Genomic DNA, 13,514 nt, shown 5'->3' on the forward strand with positions numbered 1-13,514 from the left:
CTCCTCAATTGGAGATATGTAGCTCCGAGAGCTATTAAGGGGGTATTGTATCTAAAACAAGAAGGGGAAAGAGATGACGGTACTCTTACCCGTGTAGTATCGCTTCTTTCCTTGCTTTTTCTTGCCACCTTAGCTCTTACATGAGCCAGTCTCTAATATCATAAAGAGAATGTGTGGGAGAGGGAGAGCTTCAAACCCTAGCAAGCAAGAAACATACACAAGAGACAGCAAGATGGATAGCTGAATTTTCTTCTATCTTCTCTACTCAACCAACATAACATAAAGATAAGAGTACATACTATATGGGTTAGTACTCAACTACTAAATATATAAGAGTCGGTCCATAATTTGAACCTGATTAAATGAGTTGATGCTATAACCAACATAACATAAAGATAAGAGTACATACTATATGGGTTAGTACTCAACTACTAAATATATAAGGATCGGTCCATAATTTGAACCTGATTAAATGAGTTGATGCTATAAGTATGCCAGTCTCTAGTAATCCAAAATAGTTGTCACATAGCCTATCATCCCACTGGTCGCATATCACCCATAATCTCACCAATCATGCCAGTGATGTAGATGTGGAAGCTATCACCTAGGCGGGTCATCAATGTCCGTCGTAGTACTAGTTGAGCTTGATATCTCAACAATGCATAGGCTTATGCATAAGACATCATGAAATAAGGCCTTATGCATAAAAGCTTTATACATGAAGCCATAATGTATGTTACATAAGGCTTCATTTATTAAGCCCTTATATATAAAGTTTAAGCCTCAAAGCTTAAAGCCCAATGGTTAAGCCTCTATGCATAAGGCTTCAAATGTCTATGCATATAAGCTTAAGTATAAGGGCTTTATGCATAAAGTCTTATACTTAAACCTTTATGCATAATGCTTAAACATAAAGGCTTCATATAGAGAGCCATAATGTATAAAGATTTCATGCATGAAGCTATAATATATAAAGCCTTCATGCATAAAGGTTTCATGAGCTTTGTGCAAAGAGGCTTTATGCATAAGCTTTAAGAAATGATTGCATGCATAATAAAAAAGTGCTCCTAAGCAAAGAAAGGATTTGTGAAAAACAAGCCGCATATATAGTCCCATACTGGGAAAAAAATCTTGTTGCATGTAGCCACCGTGATTCTCTCACTATGTCATGTGGCTACATCGTGTGGCTGTACCATCAATCATTCTCTTGTAATGTTAGATATAATATTTTTCCATTGTGTGGTCACCTAGCCTACACTTTCATGTATACAAAAATACAAAAAATGCACATGGTCTAATGTGAAAGAGGATCTTGTTGTAAAGACTAAATTTGCTTCACCATGATTCTCTCACTATGTCATGTGGCTAGATCGTGTGGCTATACCATCAATCATTCTCTTGTAATGTTAGAGATAGAGGGAGTAAAAAGAAGGGATGTATGCCTCTGATACCAATGTAATGAAGGGATACATGGCTCTAGTACCTATGTAATGAAGGGAATCTAGTGATGTAGGGAATCTCGCGAGGGTAGGGCTTAATGGTTGAAGTCCTTACAACTAGTCTTAATGGTTGGAGTCCATTAACCACACCACGTTGCTCCTCAATGCCTAGAGTAGCCATAGGTTCATCAAGAAAGCCATGAAAGCTTGTACAAGAAGCTACTAGATCTAAGAAAGGTCAAGTGTATAATATATGTCAAAAGATGTCTACTAAAGTGACTTATATATCCACTTATTCTAAAATATATCCACACTAGCCCATGTCCAAAGCCTATGACATTATGTGCCTCAATCCCAATGTGTGCAAGTGTTAGTGGAAAATAGCTTTGTTTTACAGGGAGAATATTTGTGTAATGATTTGAAAGACTTTTTCGCACAAAAAGGAGTTAAGAATCAATGCATACAATAAAATGGTTTTGTTGAGAGAAGACACACGTCTCAATGGAGATGGTTAGACGCATGGTTATAGGTCAACGACTTTCACACAAGTTTTGGATAGAAGCAGTGATTTGTGCTATCTATAAACTAAAGAGGTATACCACTAAAGATTTAAAATCTAGGTGGCGGTAGAGGTAACATGTCCTGTATTCGAAACATCCCCCTAGGTAAATAGGATGGGTTTGACTATTCTACAGCCACAGTGATTTACACGGGTGGTGTTGGTAAAGCCATTGGTGCTCTGGGTGCCAGTAGTTGTGCTACGGTTTGGAATCTCGGATACCTACACATGGAAGTGTCATGGTTCCCTAATTTTGACACAATGAGCACAGTAGAGTAATGGCCTTACTCTTAACTGTGGGCATTCAGTGGTAGTGATTCATTTTGCACAGAGAACACTATACCATATCTCTACGAGGGTAAAGATGGGTATGCCCATGCTCAGATGCTTCTCTTCCATCCTTCACCTTCCATTTGTCCAGTCACTCCTTATGAAGCTTTGTGTAATAAAAAACCTAAGGCTAAATATATGGGTGTCTTTGGTTGTTTGGCATATGTATATGTGGAATCTCAAATTGAGAGTAAGCTTTATGATAAGATAACGAGATGCATTTTTATTGGTTATAGTGCAGAAAGCAAAGGTTATCATCTATATAATCCTCTTACCAAGAAAATCATTATCAGTAGGAATTTTCTTTTTGTTAAGAATTATATCTATACTATGATGGATTTTACTAAATATACATACTCCGATTCCTTAGACATGTTTGATGGTTTTTTGCTAAGGCTAATGTTTATTAATTCTTGGTAGATTTTGCCTACTGATTCTTGTTTGTTGTAAGGAGGAAATGCTCAAGAAAATGATGCACCAACTTTTGATCAACTGAAAGATGCAGTAAATACTGAAAAATTAGCTATTAATGAGTTTAGGCTTATGCCTAAATGGGTTAAGCACCTTACAAGATATCAAATTATCTGCTCTTTGTAGAGTAGAATCAGATCTATTGGTGCTAAAATCATCTCTTTAGAATGTATTATTAAGTTTTCATTTCTTAGTTCTTTACATGATGTAGATGAAGACGGGTCTTTTGAAGAGGCTCAAGAAGATCCAAATTGGGTTATGGCCAAGTAGGATGAAATTCTAAGTCATTCACAAAAATAGTACTTGGCATTTAGTGGATCTACCTTTGCCTACCTTTGCTAAGAGAGAAATTGGTACTAAGTGGGTTTACAACTTAAAGAGAAAGCTTGATGACTTTGTGGACAGGTTTAAGTCGAGACTTGTTACAAAAGGTTATGTCCAATAAAAAGGGACTTATTATGATGAAACTTTTACCCCTACTTCTTGGACTTCTAACGACTATATCATTGTCTTTCTATATAAACTTCATACCATAGTACTAGTATAAAAGACCAAGATCTAAGTCTTTAAAATTTAAGGCGAGATTAACATTCAAAGCTATAATCAAATCCTCATTGGTTCTTGTTAACATCTCATTAACATAGAGACAACAAGAAAATCATGCTTGTCCTTTTTGACATTTAAAGTGCTTTCTGTAGGACTATTTTGAAATCCTTCACTAGTCAAATAGGCATGAATCTTTTGGTACCAAGCTTTGGGAGCTTGTTTCAGACCATATAAAGCTTTCTTAAGCTTGTATATCTTCTATTCTTGATTTCTTGATTGGATTGGGTAAATCCAACTAGTTGATACACATTGACTTCTTCCATTAAGTCACTATTCAAGAATGTTGTTTTGATGTCCAATCGATACGCTTTTCATCTAGGTGGGCTATCAAAGTAGTAACAACTTTTCATGGTCGTCTAGATGTAAATGGATACCATAGGTTTATCTAGTATATAAACAACCATATCCATTGTTTAGGATTTCTTCTCATTTGTACTTCCTCCTTTATACTTTCAAAGAGCTTCATCTCTCTTCTCTTTGGACTAGCTATTCTCTTTCACACTCTACACCCTTGTGTTTTTATCATTGAGCATTGTGTATATGTGAGCTTAGCTTCATTGTAAGCTAACAGAGTTATCCAATGCTAAATACATTTAGTCAAGCAAGAAAGCTAGAAAATCCAAAACCAAATAGAAACCTCATTATTGATACGCAAAGAATTTAGATATTTTTGAATTTCTTTTCACTGACATGCATTTGTGTGGTAAAGGGATTTTAAACAACTCTTTAATCTTGTTGTAAAGGTTTAGATACTACTCTTGGGTTGGTAAGGTAAGTATTAAGATCTATCAAAACCATGGCAAACTCGTTTAAGATTGATAAATTTGAAGGCCATCATTTCTACACTTGGCAAAACAAGATAAAATTTATCCTAATGAGAGAGGGATGATAGGGAGTTGCAAATAGGAAGGAAAAGATGTCTATTACCAGAGATGAAAAGGTAATATGGGTTACCAAAGATGAGAAAGCATTGGCAATCACTATTTTGGGCCTTAGTGACACATCTATCCATCATGTAGATGGAAACGATACTTCTCAAGATGCATGTAGCACTCTTGACACATTATTTGGGGCACAATCAAAGAATTTGAAAATCAACATACTAATCAAAAAATTTTAGCTTAAAATAAAGCTGGGTGGGTTACTCAACTCATCTCACTTATATGAGGAGTCTCCTTACTCAAATTGCATGCTTGACTGATGAAGAGTCTCCTCACTCAAAAAAACGATAGAGGATAATATGGTCATTGCTATGCTCTTTAAAGAGCTTGTCTCAGAATGAGTTTAGTTACATTATTACTACTCTCCTTAACTTTCCAATCCCAAAGTTAGTAGGTGTGGCATCATCTTTACTTCATGAAGACAATAAGATCAAACAAAAGCAAAAGGGATCATGGAACAAGCTCTCTTCAACAAAGAAGGTTTCAAAAAGCCTGGATCCTTTAAAGGATCTTATCTAAAGAAGGAGTTTCCAAAGAAGTCATGCAACTTTTGTAAGGTGATCTTTATAGATTATATTTTAAAATAATGAACATTTTTATGTTATTATTTTACGTTAAATTCATACTAGCATTTTGGAGAGAGTACATGGAGTGTGGGTAAGGTGTTAAATATAGAATGTTGACTTGTATTAGGTCATTATATTTTAAAATAATGAACATTTTTATGTTATTGTTTTACGTTAAATTAATCCTAGCATTTTGGAGAAAGTACATGGAGTGTGGGTAAGGTGTTAAATATAGAATGTTGACTTGTATTAGGTCATTGATACGGTGTTGAGAATGTTGTTATGTACTATCCATACTTTGTGAAAATTTGTTTCACTAAATTTTATTTTAGTGCAGGTTTATGTATCCATGATAAGTAACGTCTTATGGTTGACATAAGTAGTTACATGTTTACATCTATAATGTTTCTTGAATAAGAAAGGACAAGTGGTGTTAAAAACATGGTGATATTATTCTCTAAATATTATGGTGCTATTTATCATGAAATTGGAACTTGGTTACTCTATGATATGTAGCTTTTCATGGTTGGCATTCCAATAAATAAATTATTTTTAATGTGAAATTTTTATAATAGGTTTCTTAATTGTGTGAGAACATGAGTATATGTAGCTTGTCATGGTTGGCATTCCAATAAATAAAATATTTAATGTAAAATTTTTATAGTAAGTTTCTTAATTGTGAGAACATGAGTAGTGGAAAATCAAATTGTTGTGTTGCTTTCACACATTGGATAGGAATGCAATTTTAGCTTATTTATTCTATAATAGGATTGTACTAAATTTATCCATAAATGATGAGATCTAGTTGATGTATAACCCAAACTATGTGGAGAGAATGCAATCATTTTTAATCTTGCTAATGATATTAATGATACTTGAGAGTCTTCTTGATGCTTGGACCTTGCCAATCATGACATTATATTATAGGGTCTTGTAGGACCATCACTTCTCATATTATATTTGGTGAAAACAAAAGTGTGTATAGGTAGCTTAGGAGTTTGAAGAAAGATCAAAGGCCTTTTTGGTGGAAATCTATAGAATACCAATATAGTTTTTACTTCCATGCCATTGGCTCCTCAATAATGGCTTGAAGATTAGTTATATGATCTAGGGTAGAGTAGTTCCTCCTAAATAATGGATTAGAGAGTAATTATATGATCTGAAGAAAGTAGTTTCTCCTAACGTCTCATTATCTAGTGGCTCTTAGCCTTTTCTCTTTTCAAAGCAATCTATCTTGGCCTCTAAATATGTCCCATATATCTTGACCATTGTATGGTCTATCATAATGGTCTTATAGTTATTTAGGTATATGGGGTCTGTTTCTTCATGGACAAGGACAATGTCATTAATGGTCTGAAAGGTAATGTAGCCTTCACAAAAAGGCCTTATTAAAGAGATATGCAAGAACGGGGGCCATGGTGCTTTCCCATGTGTGAAGTGTTTTGAAGGAATATCCTCATGATCTTTAGTATGAGCATTACGCAACTTTAGTAGGGTCTTGGTGACATTGGTAGTGTTGAAGAGGATGGTTGAGTAAGGGTGTGGTATTGGTGGTAGTAGTGTGGGATGTTTTGGCACACATCATAGAGATGCCATGTATAAGTCTCACATCAATGAATTGATATAGGTAGAAATGTGCTTGATGAGAGAGAGAGAGAGAGAGAGAGAGAGATTTCGACATCTCCTAAAGGTGAAAAGGGTCTATGAAATTAAAAGCTAGTACATGTGATCCATGAGTAGATTGAATGTTAATAAAACATGAAATTATAAAAACTTATTAGCTCCAAAATAGGGTTTGCACACTATGCAATTCCTTTGTACAAAATGATGAATAAAAGTAACCCATTTCATCATGTAGGATCTACATAGAGAGAGACAGAGAGACAGAGAGAGAGAGAGAGAGAGAGAGAGAGAGAGAGAGAGAGATTTATTTGAAACATGTATATATTTTATCTTATTAGCATGAAGAAGGTTCTTGATAGATATCAAAGATGCTCAAGCTCGCTACAAAGTGGCATAAATGTACGAGATCTAGAGGTATTTACCTTGTACTTTGTTTTTTTAAAATCCTCGATGACTACGTTAAACCTTGAAAATATATAATCTCATTCAAAGTAGTAATATCATTATTTTTGGGGTATTTCAATCTTATTTTTCTAGTCATTATGTTTATATCTTTGAATGAACATTGGGATTTTTTCTTTGTAAATGATTCTTGATAATATTCCTTATCCTTTCCTCCACTATTGACCTTCCTTGATCGTTGTCCATTTATATTCTTCATATATATCTATTTTCTTGAATAGTTACAATATCCCTTGTTAACCTAAACTATAAGCAAAGATGTAGCAAGATAATTCTATATAAGATAGAAAAATAAATGGTTACGGGTGTATGCATGATAAAGTGCTACAAAAAGTCATGTCCAAGACATCACTTTTGAGGTTGTTTACAAGTTATCTTCATAAGTTTTTTTAATTTATTGAGCATGTTTTTTAAGGATGGAAATATCAATTAAAATAGGAGGCTTTCTTTACTCTTAAAGGATAAAAAAATCAATTCAAATAGGAGGCTTTCTTTACTCTTTTTATAACCGCTTTGTAATCTTCCAAGATCCATAATGTTTTCTTCTCTCTTCCTCTCTCTCTCTCTCTCTCTCTCTCTCTCTCTCTCTCTCTCACACACACACACACACACACACACACACAGAGCCTTGAAAATGTAAGTGCTCTTTGTAGATGTCAAAGCCCTCTCTCTTGTTGAAGTATACAAGTGAATAGGGTGTGTACGGGAACAAGTTCTTAGCAATAGGTTGCAAAAGAGAATCTATAAATGTGAGAGAACCTGTGAAAAGATGAGAAGTATTTACTCGGAGAGAATAAAGGGTAGCATGAGGAGGTTTAGGAGGTGTGGAGATATTCTGGGAGGAGATGGAGAGAATCAAGCAAAAGAGGTGGAGTGAATTAAGGAGAAATCAGTGGGATTGGATGCTTGGATGTAAATCCTATAAATTGAGGCATTATCTATGTTTACATTAAGATATCAGTTAATTACTCACTAATCACAGCTTAATTATCATCTAATCTCTTTATTAATGATATTGATTCTAGCATTTGATCCATCATACCTCACCACATTGCTGCAAATTTAATATGGTATTAAAGCCTAGCCTAGAATCTATCAAGTTTATGAGCCCATTATCTTGCTAATCACTCGGTTAATTAAGATTAGTAGATAATTAGATTTTTTACCTCTTTTTCAACTAACCTCTATATCCCCAGCTGATGGAGGAGCTCCCTCTCCTTCTAGGCTCAACATTAACTCAAAAACTTTCAGCCATACTCATTGGGCTCCAGCCCATTTAAGAATCTTGCCAAATCGCCAAGCGTAGCTCTTGTTTTTCGCTATTTTTCAGGCATCATTTTTTTGAGAGAAAAATAATCTCTTCTTTTCCAGTTGCAATGGGTCTGATTCCTCTTGACCTTAGGCGTTTTCAAGGGTGCTATATAAGCTCGTGAAGACAGATTTGGATTTGATCAAGTCTACACTAAGATCCAAGCTCTTCATCAAATTTGCAGGTGATTTGGGTAAAACAGAGATTAAGCATTCAATGTTTGGTCAAATCTTGTGTTTCTTTGCTTAATCCTCTATTAGACTAATTGATATTGATGGACTTGAAAGGATTTGAGCTCATTTGAACTCTAAGGCTCTATTTTTTGCACACAAAACAGAAGATTAATTTATTAATTAATACTAATCACTGTATTTTGGTATAATTGAGGGTTTAAATTAATCATTAGGTATTTGATACAGATTCCTATAACTTCATATTATAATTCGGAGATGGTTTGACACTCCAACCATTCCGTATAGATTTGTTATCCATGGTTTAATGTAATTTCTGGTAAAATTATGCTGATAAATTTGTAGTAGTCATCATCTTGCATTTAACCCACACATAAATTCAAGTTATTCACAACCATAGTTGCATTTGGGAATGTGCATAAGAATGAATGCTATATACATTATGTATTGGACACATTACATCATTGTAAAAATGGGATCAGACACTGTCCTTGTCTAGAATAAGGCTAGAGATAAGATCTCTCGCATAGATTTGGATTTGCATTGCATAATGACACAAGATAAACATCAAAAGCCCAAAAGAACTGTCAACAATACATTAAAACATGTTTCTCACATGGAGCAAGAACTGACGGACAAGCTCGTGGCCCCAGCCATGAAAGAAGAACATCTCTTTCCAAGATGAGGATCAACACCGAGAAGAAGAGCTAGAGGAAACATTGAAGGAAGATATGGGCGTGGGAAGAGAAGTTGTCACAACAAGAAGAATTAAAGAAGAGGAAGACATGGACGCATGAAGAGAAGCTTCCACGACAAGAAGACTCAAGACAAGAAAAGATGTGAGGCTCCAAGAAGTGAGGAGCTATGTGAAAATCTGAGAGAGAGAGAGAGAGAGAGAGAAAGAGAGAGAGAGAGAGAGAGAAACCCCACAACCCAATGTAACCTGTCCCAATAGAGTAAAACTACCTCTGAGCCACCAATGATGTAGACCATGTGGTAGATGTATGTGTGAGCACTTTAGTCAAGGTCACAGGCACTTATAGTAGCCTTGGAGACATAGAGAGAGAATGTCAAGGACTATGAGTTTAGGGACTTGAGGCATTGGTCGCGGACTATCATGTAAGAAGGAAACTTGGTATAGGGTCTAGGTGTGCTAGGATTATTCACTTGAGGAGAGGTGTGTGCTAGGCACTGGTCGTGGACTGTCAAGTAAGAGGGAAACTTGGTATAGGGTCCAAGTGTGCTAGGAGTATTCACTTGAGGGGAGCTGTTGAAATATACAAGTGAATAGGGTGTGTGCGGGAACAAGCTCTTAGCAAGAGGCTGTAAAAGAGAATCTGTAAATGTGAGAGAACCTCTGAAAAGGTGAGAAGTATCTACTGGGAGAGAATAAAGGGTAGCATGAGGAGATTTAGGAGGTGTGGAGATATTCTGGGAGAGGTGGATAGAATCAAGCAAAAGAGGTGGAGTGAATAAGGAGAAATCAGTGGGATTGGATGCTTGGATGATGTAAATCCTATAAATTGAGACATTGGCCTAATGAGAATTTGTTGGTTTTTGATTATCCATGCCTACATTAAGCTATTAGTTAATTGCTCACTAACTACGTCTTAATTATTATCTAATCTCTTTGTTAATTATGTTGATTCTAGCATTTGATCCACCATAGCTTATCACATTGCTGCAAATTTAACCTCTCTCTGATATAAAGGCACTCTTTGTGTAGCCTTGAACTTGCAAGCCCTCTTTGTAGGTGTGAAAAGTAATTTCCAATAGGAGGCTTTCTTTACTTTTAAGGATGGAAAAATCAATTTAAATAGAAGGCTTTATTTACTTATTTTATACTTCCTTTGTAATCTCCCAAGATCCACAATGTCCACTCTCTCTCTCTCTCTCTCTCTCTCTCTCTCACACACACACACACACACACACACATAGGCGCTCTCTATGTAGCCTTGAACCTACAAGCACTCTCTATAATAGGAGTGAAATATCTCTCTCGACGGTCAACCAACCCATTTGGTTATCACGTAGGTCATCGCCCAGACTGTCCCGTTGTGTAACAAACTATTATGGTTTGAGCTTTATTGCTTTGTAATAATCTTGCAACGGTTTTTTGCAAACAGATAATCATCAGATGGATGTAAGAAGAAAACGGGACTATTTCCATATGTGGATTAGAGGATAAGGAATTGAGAGGATAGTTGAGTGAAGAGCTGATAAGCTAAGCTTTTGCCAATGTATTGTATTATACTTTCGTGAGTTCAGGCTAATACTAAAGAATGTCACATGGGTTAGTCACTAACTTGTCTCTATTCAGCTCTGCATAGTTTTGTCTATTTTTCATCCATTCCAATGTTAATTTCATTCTCGTCTGGACGTGAACTCCTTTCTGGAATCATGACGGACTTAGGAACTAACCTGCTTGCAGTCACAATTTACTCCCTAAGCTTAGGCAGATGGGTAGCTCAACCTAGTAGCGTTGGCTTATCGCATTGGGCATAGTTATGTTAGTCGTCCACTTTTCAGGAGTCGACTAGGTGGTTCAGAATCATGTAAGTGTCGAGTCTTGATTGGACACCAACACTTTTGGCAATCTTGGTAGGAATTGGTATGGTAGAAAGGGGAGTAGGAAGGGTAGACGCTAGTTCTAAGGTTAGTCATGCACAATAAGTCTGAATAGAAAAGCTAGTCGGTGTAGATCAAGAAATGGAGTGCGCACGTATTTGTGCTAGGTATGTCCACGAGGGAGTCATAGGAGTGCAATAGATAGTGTATGGATAATGAAGAGAGCTCAAATAGAGCAATGCGGTATCATTGCAGACAGTCCAAAGCTACAGGGAGTGAAAGGCAACTGCATTGTTCAAGAAGACTTCCGGAAGGGATTTCGCGTGAGTAAGAATGAAAAAATCAAGAATCTCTAAGAAACCAAGAGAGAGAGCACTAGAAGCTTCAAAACAAGAGGCATGAAGATCAAGAAGAAGAAGAAGCGATAGCTGTGGGAAAGATGTCTTATACTCAAATTTCAAGAGCAAGAGTGAGGAGGATCTAGATGCTCATGTGTTCGTCTTTGAGACCACATTCTTGGCCACCCATGCTCCATTGCCACAAAAGATAGAGTACCTTACGACAATCTCGGTGGCACAGCCATTAGCTGGTATATACACAATATGGTGTGGAACACTTCCATGCATTTGAAGAATTGAAAGAAGCTTTTATGAAACGATTTGGGAGAGACAACCATCAGAGAAGTATTGAAGAATCTGCAGAGGCCAACTCAGAAGAGGAGGCAAACAAAGGATTATGCGATAAAATTTCAAGCCTAATGCATTTAGATTAGTCCAACAAAGTTTCCCTAGTCCAACAAAATTTCAAGCCTAATGCATTTGGATTAGTGCAACAAAGTTTCCCTAGCCACATTGAGTTAGTGGTGCATGAGAGGACTAAGGAAAAATCTCTAAACAGTGGTGGCCTTGTATGAACAAGTGGTGGTGGGAGAAACCAGAAATGAGGGGATCTTGAAGTAGAAAAAAAAAAGACTCCAAGAAAAAAAGACAAAAGAATGGACTAGGAAGGAACTTCACGGTCCGATTTTGGAGAAGACACCTCTCAGAATCAGATTCCTGTAAGGAGTCTGATACCAAAGAGCGAAAGCCTCAAAAGAAGAAAGGTAGAAAGCAGACAATGGATGTTCAAGATTGAAGGCTGTCCTAGCTAAGTTTGTTTGAGGGCATGCAGGATCCGGGTTGAGACCGGACGACTTGTGCACAAAGTGTAATATCTAGGGTCATATAAAGGAAGACTGCTATATGAAAAGCATGCAGTAGCCATGCACTATCTACGAAAAGAGAAGCCACACAACTAAGATGTGTTTTTACAACACTCGAAAAGGAAATCTGAGAGCGGTTGAAAGGCAGAAGCATCAAAACAGGTCCCAACTATCAACCAAGTCACCATTAAGTCTCAAAACAACATACCATATGGAAGAGGAGGTGGAAGTTTAGGACAGAGTGCCGTTGGATTGATATGTTGGCATTCATGGTGGATCAAATGATAGCATTAACATGATGGATTAAGCCTAAAGCAACACATGAAAAAGTGATTAACAATAATCAAATAAATTAGAAAAATGGACAGCATAATCATGTGAAAATGAGAGATATTGGTTCATGAGTATGAGCCTCATTATATAGGCTGTGAGTACATTTGATTAGGTGACCCTAATCCAATTTAACACTAATGAGATGGTCCCCAAAATCTCTCCTTGATTTTCTCCATAAAGTGAGTCACCATCTCCTAGAATCAAGCCCTTGAATCTCTCATCTACCAAGATGCTCCACGATCTGAATATACCTTCCTGGATGAATTCTTTTGCCTTCTTACTGCCTTGTGAATTTGGATTTTGAGCTTTGAACCATATGCCCTATTCCCCAATGTCTAATACACATGATATTTTGGTGTATATATCAACACCCTCCCTCAACAAAATATCCATGACTCTAGTGATGACAATGCTAGTCCTAGGTACTGTTTACAATGATGGGTATGATGACCATGATGGTGCTCATAGGTCTTACCTGAGGTAGGTTTACAATGCCATGTATGATGACGGATGCTAGGCCCAGTTACAACTTACAATGCTATTTATGATGACCATCCAAGTGCCTGTGGGTCTTACTCATGGAGGTTTACAATGCCAGGTATGATGTTTGATATTGTGGGCTAGTTATGTTTATAATGAGTTTAGGATAGAGGGAATGACCACGCGAGGGCAGGTTCTAGATGGTCTAGAAAGCCCAGTCAACGTCTACTATGCCCAAGTTAGCCTCAATTGAGGCTCTTTCTTCTTTCGTAGCTTCCTCTTCACTTGAATCTTCACATGCAAGTAAGGACTTTTGAGCCCTTTCTCTAGCAAAGCATTCCTTCTCTTCATGACTTGGTTTTCCACAGAAGTTACAAGACTTCTTCAGAAACTCTTTCTTCTTGAATGATCCTTTGAAGTTCCTTTTGGTGAAGT

The 13,514-nt window shown here is 36.6% G+C and overlaps 1 protein-coding gene across 4 annotated transcripts in view; it reads left to right on the plus strand.

The window, feature by feature from the left end:
- The window catches only part of LOC147623426 (agamous-like MADS-box protein AGL11), a 105,604-nt gene that overhangs the window by 27,045 nt on the left and 65,045 nt on the right, over window positions 1–13,514 (plus strand). For all 4 annotated transcript variants that reach the window (XM_086821565.1, XM_086821562.1, XM_086821566.1 and 1 more), the window contains one exon: window positions 6,874–6,949. In XM_086821565.1, the coding sequence (XP_086677691.1) occupies window positions 6,874–6,949 (76 nt within the window). The remainder of the gene's footprint in view (window positions 1–6,873; window positions 6,950–13,514) is intronic.

This window comes from Cibotium barometz, chromosome 27 (genome assembly GCF_041138505.1).
Source record: "Cibotium barometz isolate CiBa-2024 chromosome 27, ASM4113850v1, whole genome shotgun sequence".
Classification (NCBI taxonomy): domain Eukaryota; kingdom Viridiplantae; phylum Streptophyta; class Polypodiopsida; order Cyatheales; family Cibotiaceae; genus Cibotium; species Cibotium barometz.